This window comes from Lagenorhynchus albirostris, chromosome 16, assembly GCF_949774975.1.
Source record: "Lagenorhynchus albirostris chromosome 16, mLagAlb1.1, whole genome shotgun sequence".
NCBI classification, from domain to species: Eukaryota; Metazoa; Chordata; class Mammalia; order Artiodactyla; family Delphinidae; genus Lagenorhynchus; species Lagenorhynchus albirostris.
In genome coordinates, this window is record NC_083110.1 from 36,055,738 (window position 1) to 36,076,159 (window position 20,422).

At 56.8% G+C, this 20,422-nt stretch overlaps 1 protein-coding gene across 2 annotated transcripts; it reads left to right on the plus strand.

Moving 5' to 3' along the window:
• The first annotated feature begins 8,917 nt into the window (after nucleotides 1-8,917).
• On the plus strand, nucleotides 8,918-18,825 carry OPN4 (opsin 4). Of its 2 annotated transcripts, XM_060126296.1 has the most exons (11): nucleotides 8,918-9,061; nucleotides 10,288-10,433; nucleotides 10,998-11,033; nucleotides 11,510-11,643; nucleotides 11,965-12,168; nucleotides 12,813-12,984; nucleotides 13,427-13,591; nucleotides 14,522-14,629; nucleotides 15,482-15,662; nucleotides 16,808-16,951; nucleotides 18,787-18,825. In XM_060126296.1, exons 1-11 carry the CDS (start codon nucleotides 8,918-8,920, stop codon nucleotides 18,823-18,825), a joined length of 1,473 nt encoding a protein of 490 aa, XP_059982279.1. The 2 variants fall into 2 exon arrangements, with proteins under 2 accessions (XP_059982279.1, XP_059982280.1); XM_060126297.1 differs by lacking the exon at nucleotides 10,998-11,033.
• The last annotated feature ends 1,597 nt before the right edge of the window (nucleotides 18,826-20,422 follow it).

A 20,422-nucleotide genomic window follows, 5' to 3' on the forward strand; every position in this document is an offset into this window, starting at 1 on the left:
GTTGCTCCGTGGCATGTGGGATCTTCCCAGACCAGGGCTCGAACCTGTGTCCCCTGCATTGGCAGGCAGATTCTCAACCACTGCGCCGCCAGGGAAGCCCCTGATGGTGCTTTTTAATTAGACCTGGGGCTTGAGGAGGGAGTCGGGGGCAGGGAGAGGGTGGGTGTGCTTTAAAAACTTTTAGGTTTTTATGCTCAGGGTTCTGTAAAATCCAAGTAATGTTTCCCCATCCTTCTGAACAAGATTCAGCGCGTAAGCCTTTTATTTATTAATATGGCGATAAATAACAGCAAAAAAAATACTAAAGGGTTGAAAATGGTTGCTTCCAGGAAGGAGAACAGGGGAGTAGAAGCGACTGGACTGGGCACTATTTTTGTATAAGCCTTTCAGTAAGATTTCATTTTTTTGTTTTTTTAGTATGATTTCAGTTCTAAAGGAAGTGCTGGTATTAATTAGATCACACAAATAAAAACTACAAAACAAGTCTAGGAATTCCCTTGCCCTGACCCGTTCTCGGGGATTCATGGGGGGCGGGGAGGGGCGTGGGTGGTGGGAGGAGGCCGTGAGCTCTCTTTAATCCCATCACTTGTTACTCACCCCTGCCCACTGCTGCAGATGCCGAGTCCTGGAGCCGGAACTCCTGGGCAGGGTGATGGGAGCAGCTGCCCTTCAGGCTGGTGTGAAATCACAGCCTTCACAGTCCTGTGGGAGAAGGTGTGAGGTTTTGCTCTTAGAACTAGGATGCCGAGAAGCTTTTAGATGATCAGGAAAAGACTGAGGCTCGTGGTGGAGATGACAGCCTCTTGGAGTGAAAAGAGCAGAGGTGCAGGCCTGGCTGGAGGGTCCAAGCTACAGGGCGTGAGTGGGAGCCTCTTGTTTTGTTTTTCAAGGTTTAAAATTCTCCAATTTTATTTTATTTTTTTAACATCTTTATTGGAGTATAATTGCTTTACAGTGGTGTGTTAGTTTCTGCTGTATAACAAAGTGAGTCAGCTATACATATACAAATATCCCCATATCCCCTCCTTCTTGTGTCTCCCTCCCACCCTTCCTTTCCCACCCCTCTAGGTGGTCACAAAGCACCGAGCTGATCTCCCTGTGCTATGCGGCTGCTTCCCACTAGCTCCATTTTACATTTGGTAGTGTATACATGTCCATGCTGTGAGTGGAAGCCTCTTCTGTGTCAAATGGCAAGGGATGGGGGAGCCCCAGGCACTGGAAGTCAGCCCTGCACCTGGTTCCCACCTCTTGGCCTCTGCCCCCAGCTCCGTGCTCTGTCCAGCCCTCCCTGGAAGGCCCGGCAGCTCCTGTCTCTCCAGTGAGGCGCTGCCCTGAGTGCAGCTCACCTGCTCAGACTCTGTCTCGGGGCAACTGGCACACCCCGAGGCGCTGGGCGGCTCAGGCTTCCTGCAGACTCTGCACCCTCACAGTGTTCATCAGCTCTGCTGGCTGCAAGGACCGCAGTTTACCGGAGGAAAGGGGAAGTCAGGCCCTGCAGCCAGGCACCAGGGCTCAGGGGTTGGGACGGATAATGGGGGCTCAAGGCCAGGAGGTTCTTGTCAGGCTCCGGCTGGCTCGGCTGGCTCAGGGGACCCAGGCAAAGCTAAACAACCGGGCCTGTCACAGACCAAGTCTCCCAGCAGAATGGCTAGTTCTTAAGACTCCCAGGCAGCCCTTGTGGGGGGTGACCCAAGGGAGGCCACTTCCAGCCCCCGGAATTATGGCCCCCATCTCCTGGTCTCTGAATACCCCCCGCCTCATCTTCTACTCCACTTCTACTCCATCTTCTACTCCATCTTCTACTCCACTTCTACTTTACTGTGCCAGGGACCCCTTTGGGGTTCTGTGCAGCCTTAAAAGGAGCCCTCTTCCAGATTTTTTTTTTTTGGCCGTGCTTGCAGGATCTCAGTTCCAGGACTGGGGAAATGAACCCGGGCCATGGCAGTGAAAGCGCCGAATCCTAACCACTGGACCGCCAGGGAGTTCCCCAGAATGTTTTCAATGCATGAAATAAAATACACAGAATTACAAAAGAAACTGATTACAGTGAGATACTGTTACTAAAATATTAAATAATAAACTTGTGATGGAGTAATATGTGTGCTTCTTAACGAATCATCCAAAAGACCTGGTGGGGGCTTTAAGCAGACCCATAATTAGGAAGTAGTGATGAGTAAGCCCAATATCACACCATTGTCTGCAACAACCCTACGGTCATAGAAAAGGAGCAGTGATTTCCAACGGTGACAAAGTCATGGGCACTATTACTTGGGGTTTTGTCCACGTTCGTAATGAAGGGAACTGCTAAATTTCAGCTAGAGGTTAGTGCAAACAACAATATCCTTTTTTTTCTCACCCGAGTTCATGGGTACCCTGAACTCTACCCGCAGACCCCGGGCTCAGAACCCTGCCCCCTCCTCCCGGCCCCGACCTCATAGCTTCTACTCCTCACGTTCCCTGCCGCCAGACTCCTCTCCTGGGCTCCTCTGCCCCTCGGTGTCAGGCACTGGACGCCCCTGCACCACCTCTTTTCCCCACCTTTCAGGGGCTCAGACAGGCGGTTGAGGTCTGAATCCAGACCTTGCCCTGAGCGGTTGCAGGTTGGAGAGTGTTGGGCCGCACCCCTTGTAAGCCTGCACTCGCCCAGCTTTAAGACCAAAGAAAGAGCCTGGGGTCAGCAACAGAGACATCAGTGGTTTAAAGAATGGGGGTATCTTACATGTCTGAAGCAAGGTCCTGGAGCAACACCCCACCAAGTGCAGCACACAGTGGGCAAGACATGGTGGCAGTCTTCGCTCCTAGGGGGGAAGGGGAGATTACCGGTTATAGGGGAATTGAGGTCAGCTGGGCTCACTAGTTACCAGAGAAAACAAGCTGAGGGGCACGCCCCTCACTGCCCCTTTGATGAGAACAATCACCAGCTGGGGCCTGGGGCGAGTACGAAGAAGGTCAGTCGTATGCGTAGAATATAGATGAAGCAGGCACTGGTCAGAAACTGGTCGGGCAGGGGATGGATGGAGAGCAAGAGAACAGCCATCTTGAGTGGCCTGACCATACAGAGAGTTTGCAAAGCAGCAGCAACGTGCAGAGCAGACAGAGCAGAGAGCCAAGGTGGGTGGGAGGGCCAGGGCGGGGCCACCTGTGAATCCAGGTGTGTGCATGGATGGACTGGCATAAAGATGTGAGTCCGTGCCTACCACTCTGTGTTAGGCAGCGTTTTAAAAAATCCCAATGCCTAGACCCCACCCCAGGCCAGCTAACCCAGTCCCTAGAGTTGGGCTCCAGGTGTCACAATTTGTTAAACTCCCAAGTGACTCCAGTGTGCCTTGGGGGCTGGATGGGAAGGCAGAGGGCAGGGTAGCAAGCAGGAGGAGAGGAGAGAGGCCTCAAAGGCCTCCCAGATGTACATCTGTGTGCTGAGGGGGAGCTCAGCCTGGAGCCAGAACTGGCCCGAGTAGGGAAGAAAAGACAGGACAGAGGACTGGGGCTCCCTGAAGGTTTCTGCCGAGTTTGACAACCCTAATGTGGAGGGTGCCAGCCATCACCAGCCACTAACTTTGGCTGCCTGAAAACTGCTAGCAGCTCCTGGAATTAGCTGGTCTTCCAAAAGGAGGGAACGAGCACCTTCCCTACCAATCCGGTCACCGCCCTGCAAATAACTAACTCCTGTGGCCCCTGAAGGTGGGGAAGCTGGGACCTCTGGATGCTGTGGGGCTGGCCGTGCTTGGCCATGAACTCCCATTCATGCCAGCTCACTTCCCCTCTCTGGGAAAAGGCTGTGGCCCACATACCTGCCTTACCTCCTGCTGCTCCTCTGCCCCCTCCCAGAGGGTCTGGGAGGGGCTCCCTCTGCCACAAAATGGCCCATGACAAGAGCTGCCTGGGCCCCCGAGGGAGAAGGGAAGGCCCCGTAACCACCCCCAGCCTCAGCAACTGGGCGAAAGACCTGGGGGCTGACACTGCCGAAGGCTGCGGTGATCCAGGCACTGTGCCAGGTGGTTCAAGTTTCTTGTCAAATTTGATCATTGCCGCCAATGAGGCTGCCATTGCGATCTCCCTTTTATAGGTAAGAAAGGAGGCTCAGGGGGCAAGAGTCAGCCAAGGTCACGTGGTTCCACACGGTGATGCAGGCCGGGCTGACCCCAGTGTCCTCTGGTGATGATGCAGACATTAGTGCTGTATAGAATTTGCCTCCCCCCCAGGCAAGGCAGCCCCTGCGAGCCTCGGGGAGGCACGCTAGTGTGCTCTACGCACTTTCTTACGAATGAAGCAGTTTTCGTACCTCAATCTATGGGTGAGGAAACTAAGTCTCAGAGACGTTCTTTGTCACTTCCCAGACCCTCACGGCAGATAGGGGCAGCGCTGGGCTGGTGTGAGAGGGAATTCACAGTGTTTACAGCTTTGGAATTCTGCCGGCAAAACCGACATGCCTATAGTCACATCAAAAGACAAAGCCAATTCCACTGCAAGGTTTTCGTTCAGAAATCTTCCAGTGCCACTCATGCCATGTTCAGATAAACGAGGGCTTGTGGGGGGGGTCACTGGGAACAGACCCAGACACACATTATATGCTAGAATCCCTCTTCACTAAGAACATCTTTGTGTTTCGTGTAGATTTCCATTCTGTCCTATGTATCTTCTATACCTGTGCTCTCTGAGCAGTCAGAAATTGCTCTAGGATGTCATAAATCAAAGTGGGTACGTTCCTCCCTTCCTCTCTCCCTCAGACAAATGCTCCACTTCATGGGAAACTGCTAGAATATTTTAAAGAAGGTATTCTAGATCCGCTAGAATATTTTAAAGAAGAAAATTGTTTCTCCTGCTGTTCCAGCATATCGCCAAGAGGTCAGAAAAAGTATATAGTAATTCCTAGGGTAGATGGAGCCTCTCTGTGTGCCCCAGTCAGAGTGCTCTGTGTGCCAACTAGGAAATGTCAAAGGCACTAAGGAATGAATTTCATGTTTTTTTAAAATTGAGATACAATTGGCACATAACATTATATTATTCTCAAGTACACGACATAGTTCAGTATTTGTATAAATATTGCAGAATGATCACCACAATAAATCTAGTTAACATCCATCACCACACCTAGTTACAGAAACGTTTTTCTTGTGATGAGAACTTTTAAGATCTAGTTTCTTAGCGACTTCCAAATATACAATACAGTATTATCAACTATGCTGAACACTACATCTTAGGAAGTCGTTATTTTATAACTGGAAGTTTGTATTTTTCAACTGCCTTCACCACGTTGCTCACTCTAAATTTCATTTTTTTTGTTTGTTTGTTTTTTGCGGTACGCGGGCCTCTCACTGCTGTGGCCTCTCCCGTTGCGGAGCACAGGCTCCGGACGCGCAGGCTCAGCGGCCATGGCTCACAGGCCCAGCCGCTCTGCGGCATGTGGGATCTTCCCGGACCGGGGCATGAACCCGTGTCCCCTGCATCAGCAGGCGGACTCTCAACCACTGCGCCACCAGGGAAGCCCCTCTAAATTTCATTTTTTAAGTCCGGTAGCAAATTCTTGCTTTTGGTGGGCTGCTGGGTGTGCCCAAGGTATGTGAAATACAAGATCGCCCACTTCATGGGTCGTTTTACACCACCATGCCCCTCTAGGGTATGTAATCAGTTCTCTACTTAAAAGTTTATTCTTTTGGCCTTACTCATGTTTTCCTCGACTTTTTGTTTTCTAAGTCCTCTCTCACACCTATTAACTGGCCCTGACCCCCTCAACAGAAGCCTCCAGCTAAGGGGTGGAGGGAGGAAGAGGCCCCTTTCTGAAGGGTGACTATGACTTAGCAAGCTCGCCCGGGACAGCCTCTGTGACGGATGCCAGCCCAGGGCATGGCACACTGTTGTAGTCGTTTGATGAATGCACGGTACTTGGATGGGTATGAAGTTGAAGACCACCAGGCTGGGCTCGCTGAAATGACACACATGGACCAGTAGGAATGGCACAGGGGACAGCTCTAAGCGCCTGGGTCAGGACCCTAGGCCAGGAGTGTGAACACCAAGCGGTGTCAAGCCCAGGAGCCAGCCACAGAATACAGTGCCACAGTGCTGTGTAGACTCTGCCCCATGACTCTCCCCCTGCCTTCCCCCCTTTGGCTAGCATAGGCTGCGTAGGAGAGAACTCAGTGGGAGCACCCCAGAAGGGGAGTAAGGGGGGAAAGAGAAACAGAGAGAGAGGCTGGCCACAGAGACGTTAACAGGACCACTGGGTCAATAGGCTCCCGATGGGCACGCGTGCACTGGGTCCATTGGCTGGCTCCCGATGGGCACACGTGCACCGGGTCCATTGGCTCCCGATGGGCACGCGTGCACCGGGTCCATTGGCTCCCGATGGGCACGCGTGCACTGGGTCCATTGGCTCCCGATGGGCACACGTGCACCGGGTCCATTGGCTCCCGATGGGCACACGTGCACCAGGTCCATTGGCTGGCTCCCGATGGGCACGCGTGCACCGGGTCAATTGGCTCCCGATGGGCACGCGTGCACTTGATTGGGGAGGGAGGGAATGGGTGGCACTTCTAAGTCCAGGGCAGGTAAAAGGGCAGAGCTACACCTGCTGCTATACGATGTAAGGCAGCAGAAAAGCAAGGATTTTCTCAGTTTCTGCTTTTATGGTCCCTCCCTCAGGCCACAGGAAGAAGGAAGGGCCCTATCCTGAGAGAGTTTGCCTAGAACCCAGCAGGATCCAGGTGAGGGAGGGTCCAGGTGAGCTGATGGCCAGGTGCCTACAGGAATACATTCACTGAGACATTTAATATTCCCCTGGCAACAGCTCCAGGGAGTTTCCCAGGAGTCTCTGGGTAACTAGATAGCCCCGGCCAGCCCCAGGTTGAGGAAATTGATCCCCAGGAGTGGACAGGATGGGAATGGCATTACTGTGCTGCCTGCTAGGCCATGCTGGAGGGCAGAAAGATCCGCCTCCCTCCCCAGATGCTGGGTGCTACCACCAGACAACAGAAGTGCAGGGCCCGGGGGCTTTTCCTACAAGGACTTTCACGACTTCTCTGCAAAGGACAGGAATTCTGGGGCTCAGGAAACCTGTATGTAAAGTCGGCATTGGGGGTCTGTGGACAGTGTCATGAGGCTGGTGGATCACAGTCCCTCAACAAGTGTGGTTACATACCTGCTGAGGGCCCACTGATCTAACATCAAACATCATACCCCTGCCTCCCGAGCCCCCCCACCGTGCAGATGCCCAGGCCTTCTACATCACCCCAGGGCAGCTTTCAGGCCTCTCCCTTCCTATGCCCCTAGTACTCCCCTGTGGGTGAGGGACCTGGAAAGCTTTTCCCAACTCCAGCCACGCCAGCAAAGCGTGAAGAGCAGACAGTGAGTCAGTGCAGAGCTGTGGGCGAGGGCTCCGGGTACCACAAGGCACACTGGACATTTTTGGATCTCCCTGGCATGGCGAGTGGGATGGTGTGGGGAATGGGTGTGATCACCTGTAAACTCCTAGACCAGGCTGAGCAGAAGGGTGGCTCAGGTTGGTCCAAGGGAGCTATGGAGACTGGCCAGGCAGAGAGCTGGTACCACTGCCCACCCAGGGCATAGGACATTTCTCCATGAGCAGCCCCTGGGGTGGGGTGAGAAAATTAAAGAGCGAGAACATCCACAGGTGAAGTGGGAGGGCTGACCTCCTGGCCAGTAGTGGGAGTGGAGGGGACCCACACTGTCTACTGGCAACAGTGGCAGGCGGGAGTGGTGTGGAGGAATGACGCATGTGGGCTCCGTAACCCTTCCCTGCTCTGCTCTCTGTCAGAGGGAACCACATCTCTCAAGCCCCCCTACCTCTGGTTTCCAGGTAGGTTTGGCCATTGCAAGGCACCTGAGAAGGACAGGAGATCAGGAGAGTGGTGGGTGTTCATACCTGCTTTCTGCTCACTGTGACACTTCTGCCAGCAGTCGCATCCCCACTCAGCCTCCCGCTCGCACCTGTGAGCGCCCTCTCTCTGTGACACCCTGCTGTGCAGCCCCAGCCCCTGGAATCCCACCCTCCTCCTGCCGTCCTCCCCCAAGAGGTAGGCGTGGCCTGGGGGTCCCCTCCACCTCTCTGATACTCAACTCACGCCAGGCCTGCAGGCCTGGGTGAGCTCCCAGGTCTCTATCAGCTTTGTGGGTTTTTTTTTTCTTTTTTTTCAATCTTTCAATTTCATTAAAAAGTTTATGATCAAAACCCAACAAACAAAAGATGCCTCGTGATCTGATCTCCCCCCGATTGTGCAATATCCTGGTGTATCCTCTTAGCTTCTGCATCTGTGACATGGGGGGACCAGCCTTGGTTCTCGATGGGTTGGTCGTGAAGGTGTGATGGGTTATGTGGGCAGACACGAAGGGAGGGCGCCCTGTGGAAAGGCTGAGGGGGGGGGTCTTGGGGGAAGCAGAGGCTGTTCTTGATGAGCTCAGGGAAGAAAGAGAGCCTGGCCAGAGGGGAGGACAAAGTGCAAGGGCCGGAGACTGGCAATCTCTTCTGAAATATACACATACATACGCATTCACATGGACACACACTCTCATACTCACACACACACACGCACACTCACTCGCCCACACATTCACACATGCGTGCTGCCATCATCAGGGACCTGTGTCAGAGGGAGCTGAGACACCGAGTGATCGGGCATGTACACCCCCAGCTCCACTACTTAAAGGTGGGGACAGACCCTGTGACTGTGAGTCGCCATAACTGTGACACTCTCTCCTCTGTGCTGTGCTGGACACAGAGCAGCCACCAGCCCCAAGAACAGCTCCAGGCTGGGTCTACGCCGGACACAGGAGCAGGCAGCCGGTGGACCGTGAAGGGGTGCTGAGGATGGAGGAACGTTGGGAGGCTGGGCACAGCTAATATCCTGAGCTCCCCGTGCCCTTGACTTCTCTGTGGGCTTGAGAAGGGCCACCCCACATCAGGATGAACTCTCCTTCGGGGACAAGAGCCCCACTGGACCCGGCCCAGGAATCCAACGGCATAGCCACCCCAGCTTCCCGCAGCAGGTGGGACAGCTCCTGGAGCAGCACCTCCAGCCTGGACCACCCTCCGCCCGTCAGCCCCACGGTAAGCCTGGGGCGAGCGTGTGCACGCAGAGCCTCCCTCCCGCTCCCTGGTGCTCTTCCTAGGGGCACACGGGGGCTTTGACAAGGTTCCACAGCTCTGCTGTGGGACCTTGGGCATGTTACTGAACTTCTCTGAGCCTGTCCTATGTGAAGAGATCAATAGAGGGGAGTGTGGCAAGTTTTCCTCCCTTGTGGAGAGCCTCCAAGGGACAAAAAGGCCAGCCCTGTGGGACAAAGGGCTGGAATGGCACGTCCATTTCTTTCTGAGCGTAGTAGGATGCCCCCCAGAGCCTTCCAGAGAGGAAGGCCTGCCCTGGGCCTCTGGGTTTGTCCCAGCCCAGAGCGAGGTATTTGGTGCCTGCTGTCGCTTCCATCATCCTAGCCAGGGCCCAGGGCCATACCCCAGCAACCCCACCATTAACTGGGGAGGGACGAGGGCACCCTCAAGACCATGGGATGCTGGCCTAGGTTCTGGACAGGATGGGAAGGCTCCAGTAGCTACAGGAGCCAGGGCAGGACAGAAATTAAACCACTCCCTTCCCTGGCAAGGAGCTGGGGTGGGAGGGAGTCTTTAAAGCCTTTTGTACTGGACTCATAGGAGCAGGACCTCCCTACAGTGACCTAGGAGGCCTGAATTTTCTTTTTAAAAGACTATTCTTTTTCTCACTCTCACACCAGGTGTCAAAGTCAGCCCTACCCAGTTATATAGTGGGAGAGTACAACCTCCTTCTCTGAGGCTGGGAAGGATGTGGGACTCCTGAGAAGAGGGGCTCCACCCCACTCTACCTCCCCAGAGTGAAAGGGGACTGGAATACCATTGCTGACTGTCTCGGGCACTTGGGATGGGGCCCATACAGAGGAGAGGAACGCACCCAGGAGATGGCTCTGCCTCCTCCCCAAGGAAAGATAAAGTCATTCCAGCCATGTCCCTGCTTGCCAAACATGTGTCTGTCTGTCCTACCAGCCTCCAAAGGTGATCTGAGCACACTTCTAGAAGACTTTTGCATCTGGGCCATGGTATAGGAACTTGGGCTCCACTTTAGGAGACCTGTGTTTCCATTCCAGCTCAGCCACTTGCTAGCTGTGTGGACAAACGGCTTTGCCGCTCTGAGCCTGCCCGCCTGCAGCGTTTTTTACCTGCCCCATTGGGAATCCTAACTCTTCTTCTCAGGACTATTTGAAGGTGATGGAGTCATGGGATGCCCTTGTTTCTCTGTCTCTTCGCAGGCAACCAGGGCTCAGGCTGCTGCCTGGGCCCCCTTTCCCACGGTCGATGTTCCGGACTCCGCCCACTACGCCCTGGGCACGGTGATCCTGCTGGTGGGGCTCACAGGGATGCTGGGAAATCTGACGGTCATCTATACCTTCTGCAGGTGCCTGGTTGGCAGGATGGGGGCCTGGGCACTGAGGGCAGCCAGCCATGCAGAGACAGGGCAGAACACAGGGTGGAAATTCTGGTGCCAGCTCTGCCAGGGCACAGTTGAGTCTGGGTGGGGAGGCCAGGGCCAATGGTCTCAGGCTCAGGCCTCCATCTTCAAACCCAGGAAAAGGGCCCAAATGTAATCCAGGGCAGCTTGAATGGCACGTTTAATTGGGCCCCAGGCACACCGTCTGTGTAGGGTGTGTGTCCCTATGACACACACGTCTCTGCCTATTCTGCCCTGCTCTCGGCTCACCTCCAACACCTGTCCCAGTGGGCACCTTCCCTCTGCCTCAAAGAGCAGCCCTGGTACCAGGATCCTGAGTCCTCAAGCCCTTCAGCAACCAGCCCTGGCCACCACCCTTGGCTTCCTTCCCTACCTGCCCCACTCACCGCCTGAATGGCTGAGACGGGCACGTGGAGAAGTAAACTCCTGGCTCTACCATCTATTAGCTGAAACGACTGGAGCAGGTTACTTATCTTCTTTGAGTCCACTTTTCTTGTCTGCAAAATGAAGTTGTGATTTACTTCATGGAGTCAATGTGATGATTAAGTAGGTTTTTATATGTGCAGTGCCCAGCAAACGAGTGAATCCTGGCTGTGTCACTTACTGAGTCTTGTGACCGCAAGCCACTTCACAGGTGGGAGCTCAGGGTTCCTATCTGCAACATGAAATGGGGTGAGGGGGTAGATGTGAAGACGGATGATTATGGGAGATGAGGTTTGTGAAAGTACCTGGCCTGTGGGCACCATCGTCAACTCCTCTCCCCTTTGCCAGCCCCGAAGGTGAGGACTGCAGGAACACTGGAGAAGGGGAACAGGAGAGACATGAGTTGCTGCCTTGAAGGGTTTCACTTCTTAGCCCACAATGCCAGGCTCCAGAGCTGTTCGGCTGGTACTTGCCGGGCAGCGGGATGGGCCTGTGGGCCAGCAGCTCGTGCCTGTGTGCAAGCATACACGTGTGTGCACATGTGTTTGAGGGAAGCTCCCCAGCAGAAGCGCCTCCTGACAGTTTCTGACCCCTCACAGGAGCAGAGGCCTCAGGACTCCTGCCAACATGTTCATCATCAACCTCGCAGTCAGCGACTTCCTCATGTCCTTCACCCAGGCCCCCGTCTTCTTCGTCAGCAGCGTCTATAAGCAGTGGCTCTTTGGAGAGACAGGTAGACACTTGGGACTCCCTTTTGCTGGAGGGAGGAGGAGGGTTGGGACAGGGGATGTCCACAGTGGAGGGTGGCCCAGATGAGAAGGCGATGTGCTCTTCCTGGGCAAAGAGTGGGTAGTCACCCTCAGTTTCATGAGTTAGCAAGAGGTTTCCGTGAGCCTCTGTCAGATGCATGTAGGCGGCATGGAGAGGAACTAGGCCTGCTTTCCTTGAGAGGCGAACGTATGAGCTGAGTACACGCAATCCACAGACCCTCCTTCCCCTGGGGTATCTGATGGGCTCCCTGCCAAGGACTGAGGTCAGGCAGCTGTGCCCACAGGCTGTGAATTCTATGCCTTCTGTGGGGCTGTCTTTGGCATCACCTCCATGATTACCCTGACGGCCATCGCCCTGGACCGCTACCTGGTGATCACACGCCCACTGGCCACCGTCGGGATGGTGTCCAAGAGGCGGGCGGCGCTTGTCCTGCTGGGCGTCTGGCTCTATGCCCTGGCTTGGAGTCTGCCGCCCTTCTTTGGCTGGAGTAAGTGGGCTCAGGGAATCAGGGGAAGGGAAGATAGGCTGGGAGGGGTACGTTCAAGGGGCAGGTAGGTGGACTTGGGTTGACCAGCTGGCAGGAGGGGCCGAGGGACTGCTTAAGTCTCAGAGCAAATGGACATTCAGGGGGCATGGCTAGCAGCAGGGGGAACTGAGGCTATACCGTCAACAATCAGAGGATAACCTGGGCTCCCATCCCCAGATACAGAGGGGAAGACCACGTGGTTCCTGGCTGGCGGGAAGTGTCAGGTGCATCTGATGCTGAGTTTGCAATGAGTCAGACAGGCAGGAGTTGGGGTGTGAGGCCTCAGCAGGTAGGAGGGTCAGCAGCAAGGTACCCGCCCTTCTGAGGCAGGACCAGGAAGCTGGCTGAAGTCTTGGGGGAGTCTATGGTGAGATCTCTCTTCCAAACTGGCAAGATTGGGCAGCAGTGGACTTTGCCAGCTGTCTCCTGCTAGAACCAGCTTGGAAAGCTGCCCTCCACGTGCCCCGGCTTCCTCACTCCACTGGGCAGGGCTGGGGCCGGGGCCAGTGTCTGAGAAGCTCAGACCCCACATCCAAAGCCCCTGCTGGATGAGGAGCCTAAGTCAGCGCTGCCCTGCAGGCTGAGCACCCACCCCTGGTTCCCAGGTGCCTATGTGCCCGAGGGGCTGCTGACCTCTTGCTCCTGGGACTACGTGAGCTTCACGCCATCGGTCCGCGCCTACACCATGCTGCTCTTCTGCTTTGTGTTCTTCCTCCCCCTGCTCGTCATCATCTACTGCTACATCTTCATCTTCAAGGCCATCCGGGAGACGGGCCAGTAAGAGCTGGGCGTGAAGGAGGGGCTCCATGGGATGGGGGCTGTGCCCCTTGGCCAGGGCTGCCCGTGACTCACATCTGTACCCACACCCCAGGGCACTCCCAGCCCCAGATGGGCAAAGACCAGCTCACTACATGTGCTTATGGGATGGGGTGCCGAAAGGCCAGTACAACCTGGGTGCTTAGAAGAGTCTCAGGAGACACGGTCTTCTGAAGCGTGGGCCTTCAGCCTTGGTCAGCGGGCATGGGGGAAAGAGAAGACACGACAGGTAGAAGTGCAGGGAGGCAGCCTAGGCTGGATATATTGGGGAACTTTCTGGGAGTCAGGGCTGCCTGCACTGGAAGGGATGGCCGGGTCCAAGAAGGCTCCCTGACAGCAGCCATGACCCTGGCACTCACTGCAACCCGAGTGGGCTCAGACCCAGACTCTGCATGCTTCCTAGAGCTCTCCAGACTTTCGGGGCCAGCGAGGGTGGTGGTGAGTGCCCCTGGCAACGGCAGCGTCTGCAGAACGAGTGGAAAATGGCCAAGATCGAGCTGTTGGTTATCCTTCTCTTCGTGCTCTCCTGGGCCCCCTACTCCACTGTAGCCCTGATGGGCTTTGCTGGGTGAGGGGCCGGGGCAGGGGCTGGAAGGGTGGGAGAAGGGTAAGGGGACCCTGGGGCAGCCTCTCCCTCCCCAGCCCAAGCCCAAGCCAGCCGTCCTCACACCCTAGGTCCAGCCTCACAGGCTTATTCTCCCCCTGCTATGAGATGCCCCACGGGAGCCAGGCCTGTCTCATTCCTGGAGACACTAGGAGACATGCTGGGGGAGTTCTGGGCCACACTGGGTTTGGTTTGAGGGCCTGCAACGGCTGCCAGGTCCTGCAAGATCCCTTGGGAATATGCAACTTTGCCTGAGGTTCTGGTTTCCTCTTCACCCAGACTGTGGGCACACAGCCAGGGTGCTACTCACCTCCCGCCCTCTAGTCCTTTGTGGCTAGAGTCTGCGGACTTTGCTACCTGCAGCAGCGTGGAGCCAGGCCAGACTTCAGGAGCACTTTGAGACAGTGAGAACTATGAGTCCTTGCAGGGGCTTGGGTATGAGACCTTCTCCTTGTGCAGGAACGGCCTGGTCCCCTCTGGGGCCCTCCTGTGCCGTTACTCTCAAGGAGCCAGGGTCGCAGCAGGCATCAGGGTTCGGCGGGGCATGGGGAGAGCTGGGCAGAGGGCCAGAGTCTTTGGGGGTGGGGAGGGTTTACTGCCAGCAGCGCAGGCTCCAAGGGACAGTGGGACCTGGCGAAACCCCTAGCCTGGCACATCTTCTCAGCACCCCTCCCTCCAGTGCTCCCTGGGTTCCCACTCCCCTCAGATCAGGATTCTCCCTGGCATTGCAGTCCCTCCCCCGGGCATGACTTGGTCATGCTGGTTGGGACCAGGCTGGGCTGTGCCCTGGCAGGGCTTTTTTGGCCTATGGAGAAGGTTCCTGAGAGGGCTGGTGGGTTGTGGGGTCCCCAGGGAGGGCCAGCGGGCAGAGGGACCCCAGCTTCGCTGTCCTAGGTACGCACATGTCCTGACGCCCTACATGAACTCGGTGCCAGCTGTCATCGCCAAGGCCTCTGCCATCTACAACCCCATCATTTATGCCATCACCCACCCCAAGTACAGGTGTGGCCCTCTGCCAGAACCCAGCCCCAGATACCCAGCCCCACCCTCATGGGCATAGAGGGCCTGGGCCTATAAATGGGGGCAGAGGCCAGCCATCTTTCCTGTCCCTTGTGTACATGCATTGGGTGGGGAACTAACAGCTGAGAGCAGCCAGTGACACTGGATGGGATCTGGAGCGGGTGTGACCCTCTCTGCTGTCCCAGCTTCCTAGGAGGCTCAGCTTGGAGGGACATCAGAGTTCCCTGGGCAGTGTCCAATACTAACTGGGATTTTCAGAGCTGAGGCCAAAAGGCAGCCAGGATGGCCGATCAGCAGTGCTGCTTGCTACAAAGAGAGGCCTCCAGACAGAGGCAGCCTGGAGAGATCACAGCAGGGAGAGCTCCACTGCACTTCGGGGGCCCCGGCAGAGGCCTGGGGCTTGTTCTGGCCCACAGTGCTCTCTGCTGACAGAATCCCAGCACAGCTGACCTCTTCCACGAGGGGGCCTTCAGTGCTTCCTTTTGCCTGGTGGTGTCAGTAACTCAGCACCCCGCTGAGGCCAGCTGTAGGCCTTAGCCCATCCAGCTCAGAGGCGGCTCAGGAGGGCTCTTGGTCCCCATTTGCAGAAATGTGGCTTAGGTCAGCCACTCGAGAACTGAAAGCAAGCATCTGGCTGAACCTGCCACCCTAAGGCTCTCCCTCCCTGCCCACGGACCCAGTGTCTGTCTGCCCATCCTCATAACCCCAATGTCTTTACGTCCCCAATTCCCCAGAGGCTCTTTGTCCACTCCCATTAGCCCAGTATCAGTCTATCCATCCACCCCCATCTCCTCAAGTCTGTCTGTCCAGCCCCCTAACCTGCTGTCCTTGCAGAATGGCCATCGCCCAGCACCTGCCCTGCCTCGGGGTGCTGCTGGGCGTGTCAGGCCAGCGCACTGGCCTGTACACCAGCTACCGCTTCACCCACCGCTCCACACTGAGCAGCCAGGCCTCAGACCTCAGCTGGATCACTGGACGGAGGCGCCAGGTGTCCCTGGGCTCTGAGAGTGAGGTGGTAAGGAGGCTGGGCTCTCACTGACTGGCACCTCGCCATCCTTTCCTCTGGGCGGGGCTGCCTCTGAGACTCAGGGACCCTCAGGAACCTGGGACGCTGGCAGGAAGAGCCCCTCATCCCCCCCACACGGCCTTCCCACACACCATCGTCCCTGCCAGACAGGGGCACTGGGGTCAGAGAGGCAACATGTTGGCCCAAGGTCACCCAGCAGCAGGGCCAGGACGAAACATGGGTCTTCCAACTCCAGGCCACCTCTTTTCCATGCCAGCGCTATCCCAGGGCCTTAGAGCCTCAGACTGAAAAGACTAGCATTTCTGACCCTAGATGGGCCTCTAGAGAGACAGGCAGGAGCTAGCTCAGGACCCTTCATCCTCAGCATTAAGCGCCCTTCTCCTGGAGCTCACGGGATACAGTGGAAGGAGCACTGGCTCTGGAGTCGGGGGACCTATGTTCAAGCCTGCGTTCAAGTCCTTACTGTGTGAGTTTGTGCAGGTCACTCACCCTCTCTGAGCCTCTTTGTCCTCCTCTGAAAGGGAAAATCATCATGTCCACATCTAAGACTAGATGGGGTGCCCATGGATGCTGCCCCCACCACTGTGGTCAGCCATGGGAGCTACCAGTCTTCCAGCCCCTACTTGGGGCCTGGAGCTCCGATGCCCCCTGATGTCACTAGGAGAGTTCCCTATAACCCGAGCCCCTGTTCCCAGCTCCTCCATCATTGTGCCTACAGGGCCCACTCTGGGCCTCACCAAGTGCTTCCACTTACCTCCTCCCACTGCCCCCATCCCTGAGGGTCTCAGTGGAGGGGCTGAGGGAGGAGCTGCCAGAGGACCCATCCCTGAACTAATGTAGTAAACATCAAGGAGTGAATCTTATCCATTAAGAGGCCCTAGATCCTCATGAAGACATACCCATCCTACATGCTTAAGAAAGCACACCAGCACACACACCCCCACACACACATCCCAGCACATGCACGCACAGTTTGCAAGGGTTTGGTGACCAGCAACCCTGTAAACAGTATTGTGGGCTTCACCCCAGTGAATAAGTGTAGAGAGGATGGAGAAAGGCCTGGTCAGGGAGGGGGCAGAAGCAGGGATGCAGAATGTCCCCCTCACCTCACAGGGACTCTCCCACTCCCCCAGGGCTGGACAGACACGGAGGTAACAGCTGCTTGGGGGACTGCCCAGCAAATGAGCGGATGGTCCCCCTGCAGTCAGGGCCTGGAGGATGTGGAAGCCAAGGCCCCTCCCAAGTCCCAGGGACAGAAAGCAGAGGCTTCCGGAAAGGTAACTGGGCCCGGCACCTGCCAATCTATAAAAGGGCGGGGATAAGGAGCAAGTAGCCCAGGGAGCGGCCGGGAAAGGGGAGCAGGCCCAATGCCCTCTGGGAATCACCCCCTCCCTGCACCTCCCAGCTTTCCCTTGCTCACCTGGGGGCCCTGGGTGTCTCCATGACTCCAAGGTGTTCTAAGCAGGCCTGAGTGTGACTGTGCCCGAGAGTGTCTGTGTGTGTTTGTGTGACCTTGACTGTGCATGTACACAGCAGGTGGTGGTGGCTCTACCGCACTACGATGAATGTACGTCATGTATGTAAATGTGTGTGACCATGTGCCTGGCACACACATTCTGTCCCTGTGGCACCGTGGGGCATGGGATTGAGTGTGCCCCAATGTGTCTGCTCTAAGCTGTGCATGTGACCAAGTGTGGGTGGCACGTACCTCTCTGTGTTTGGAAACTGGGTGTACCTGGGGGCGTGGGGCTGCAATCGGTGTATGTGCTCACTGCGAATGCCCTGAGATTAGGGTATCGCCCAGAATACTTGTGGCTATTAAAAGAAGGCCAGCTGTCAGCCCAAGTGCCTATGGAACGGAATGTTGATGGTGATTAGAGAAGGCCGTATTCTGGAACGCTGGAAACGCCGTGCGCACAGGTCCTGAGGCTGCCCTGCCCCTCTGCTGACAGCTCCCCACCCTGCCCCTCCACTCACACCCACACCACACCCCCAGCTCCTGCCTTCCTTCCCCCAGGCTGCTCCCCTGCCTGTCCCAGAGAGGGGGAGCCCTGGGCTGCTCCCTGCAGTTGTGGGGCCCCTGCCTCTTCCAGCGTTCCCACCCCAGGGAGCACCACTCCCCAGGTGCCCCAGCCCTGAGCCCGGGAACTGTTCATGACCACAGAGGCCAGGGCAGAGGCCGGCAGCGTCCCCCAGGCTGGCCGGGCAATGATGAAAGGCACTGTGCCTCTCCTGGAGAGAATACCGGGCTGGGGTGGGGCGCCGGGCAGAGAGGCACAGCACATCAGCCGTCACCTAACGCGTGTGATAAGCACTGCCAACGAGGTATCAGCACACAGGGTGCTGAGAGCAGAGGCAAGTCCCCAAGGGCTCCCAGGAAAGGTGGAGGTAAAGCAGGGATTGCCAGGCAGGATGGGGCCGAGGAGCGGGGATTGGGTGGTTCAGGCTGAGGAAACAGCCTGTACAAACATAGCAGGGTGTCCCGGGACAGAATGTCTCTCTGTGACCCCAGGGGCAGACAAGGGGCTCTGGGAGCTGGCGGTGGGGATGGAGGAGGGAAGGGGGCAGGAGGTGGTAGGAGCCATGGGGAGGCCCACTAGGTGCTGTCATGAGGGGTCTCCAGTCACGAGTCTGGGGGACAGGGAGCCCTTGGAGGGCTTCGCGGGGCACTGAGGGGCTTGGTCAACTTAGCAGATTAGCCGGGCCTCCCCGCAGTGGCTGCGGAAGGACAGGTTGAGTGGAATGGGCCGGCAGAGAGAAGATGGGAGGAAGTCGGTAGGACAGGCAAGGAATGAGGCATTTAAAACCGCAGGGAGAGAGGAGACGCCGGAGCATGTGGAAGAGGACTACAGGGAAGGGGGGAATCGGATGGTGGGGGTGAGGAGAGCTCAGTCCCGACCCCAGGAGTCCGAGAGCCTGGGGACATCCCAGAGGGACGGCCTGAAGGTGGCCTCGGACATCGCCTGGAGAAGGCCCAGCCCCCAGCCAGGACGAAACCTGGCCACACAACGCCCCTCTGTTACGCGGTGCCCCTAAACACAGAGGGTCCCTGGGAGACTACTCCCAGTGGGATACTCCTTGAGCTAAACAAATGTCTGCTGTTTGCTTTCAGACCAAAGGGCTGCTCCCCAGCCTGGACCCCAGGATGTAGGGTGCCCATCAGTTTGTCTTTCTGGGACATGCCCATGTCTCCTGGGACATGTCCAACCCCTTCACCTCCCCCTCACACACACACAGACCCAGGATTACCCTGTGGGCCTGCGGGCTTTGGAAGTGGCCCTGTCACCCAAGCTGTGCGGGATTCGCGGCCCTGTAACTGCAAAACTCCTGCTCTGCAAAGTGGTCTGCACCCACTTCTCAGCTCAAGAGCCTGTGCCCCAGGCTCAGCCTGAAGAGTGGGCACCTAGGCCCTCTCGCGGCCCGGAACACAGACCTTCGCTCGCTGGAACCCGTTACTCACCTCTGGCTTTCCCCCCAGAGTGCTACTTCCACCGTGGACCACCCTCTTCTGCACACGTGCATTCTCGGGCACGCTCTCCTGTGTGTACATATTTGCATGCGCACCAAGTGCACGAGTGCGCTCACTGCACCTGTGGATTGTTTCAAATCAGTGTCTGATTCACCCCAGGGTGTGTGGCTCTGGCAGGATGTAGAAAAATAAAAAGCGGAGAAGGTCTCCGACAAGCACAGTCTCGACCTATTGGTGCCACCGTGGGAGAGAGACCCAAGGCCTGGCCTCTGATGCCGACAGCAGCCTCTCTTCCTCCTCTCCCTCTGTCCCCCACCTCGTGACTTTCACTCCTAAAACCCCATCTCAAACTGCAGGGAGCAGAGTGGAGGAGGGGCAAAGACCAGCCTTGCCCCCATCCCTACTCCCCGATGAGCTGCTGTTACTGGGAAGCAGCTCACGCCCGGCTTGTGAGTACCAGCTGCTCTCTGGCTGGCTTTGGATCTCCCAGGGGAGGCAGATGGAGGGAGGCTGGCCTTCCCCTTTAAGAGCATCCTTCTTGCTACCCCTCCCTTTCGCCGGAGGCAGCATCAGGCATCAGGCGGGGGCTTGAGTCCAGAGAAAGAGCCTGCAGCTCCAGGTACGGCCTAGCCCAGGGTTCCCCATCCCTGTGCAGGATCAGCTCCTTCCTTTCCCCACACTGGTCATGCACTGCTGCTGGATCCTCACCGGCCTGGCAGGACAAACACCCTCCTCCCCTGGAGAGGAGATAAAGCTGGAGTCAGGGATGGATGGGGTGGGGCCTGGGGGAGGGGCAGGGGATGGGATGGGGGAGGTCAGGGTGCTGGCCATGAGCTGCTGGCCTCCTGGGCCAGACCTAGGCAGGCAGGACAGCTGGGCTGCATGACACAGGGCAGAGGAGGTGGTGAAGTGGGGGAAAGAACACAGGTCCCTCCCTGGCTTTTCCACTCGATATTTCTGTGACCTTGGGCAAGTTACCAAACGCCCCTGTGAAGTGGGGACTCCTTCTTGTCATGCATGTTGTATGTGCTAGGCCCAGAGTTTGAGGTGGGGTGTTGGCAGCTGGGAAATTTCTCACACCCAGGCCAGTACTGAGTCCTCAGGGCCCAGCTCAGGCCAGAGCCCTCCAGGAGGGCAGAGAACAGAGGGCCCAGTTGCCTTCCCTGAGCCTCAGTTTCCTGAGCAGTGTGGGCCTTGATCTACCCCCAGACCACACAGAGCCTGAGGTCTCCTCTGAGAAAGGGCTTCTGGAGGTATCTTGGCTCAAAGACCACAGTGG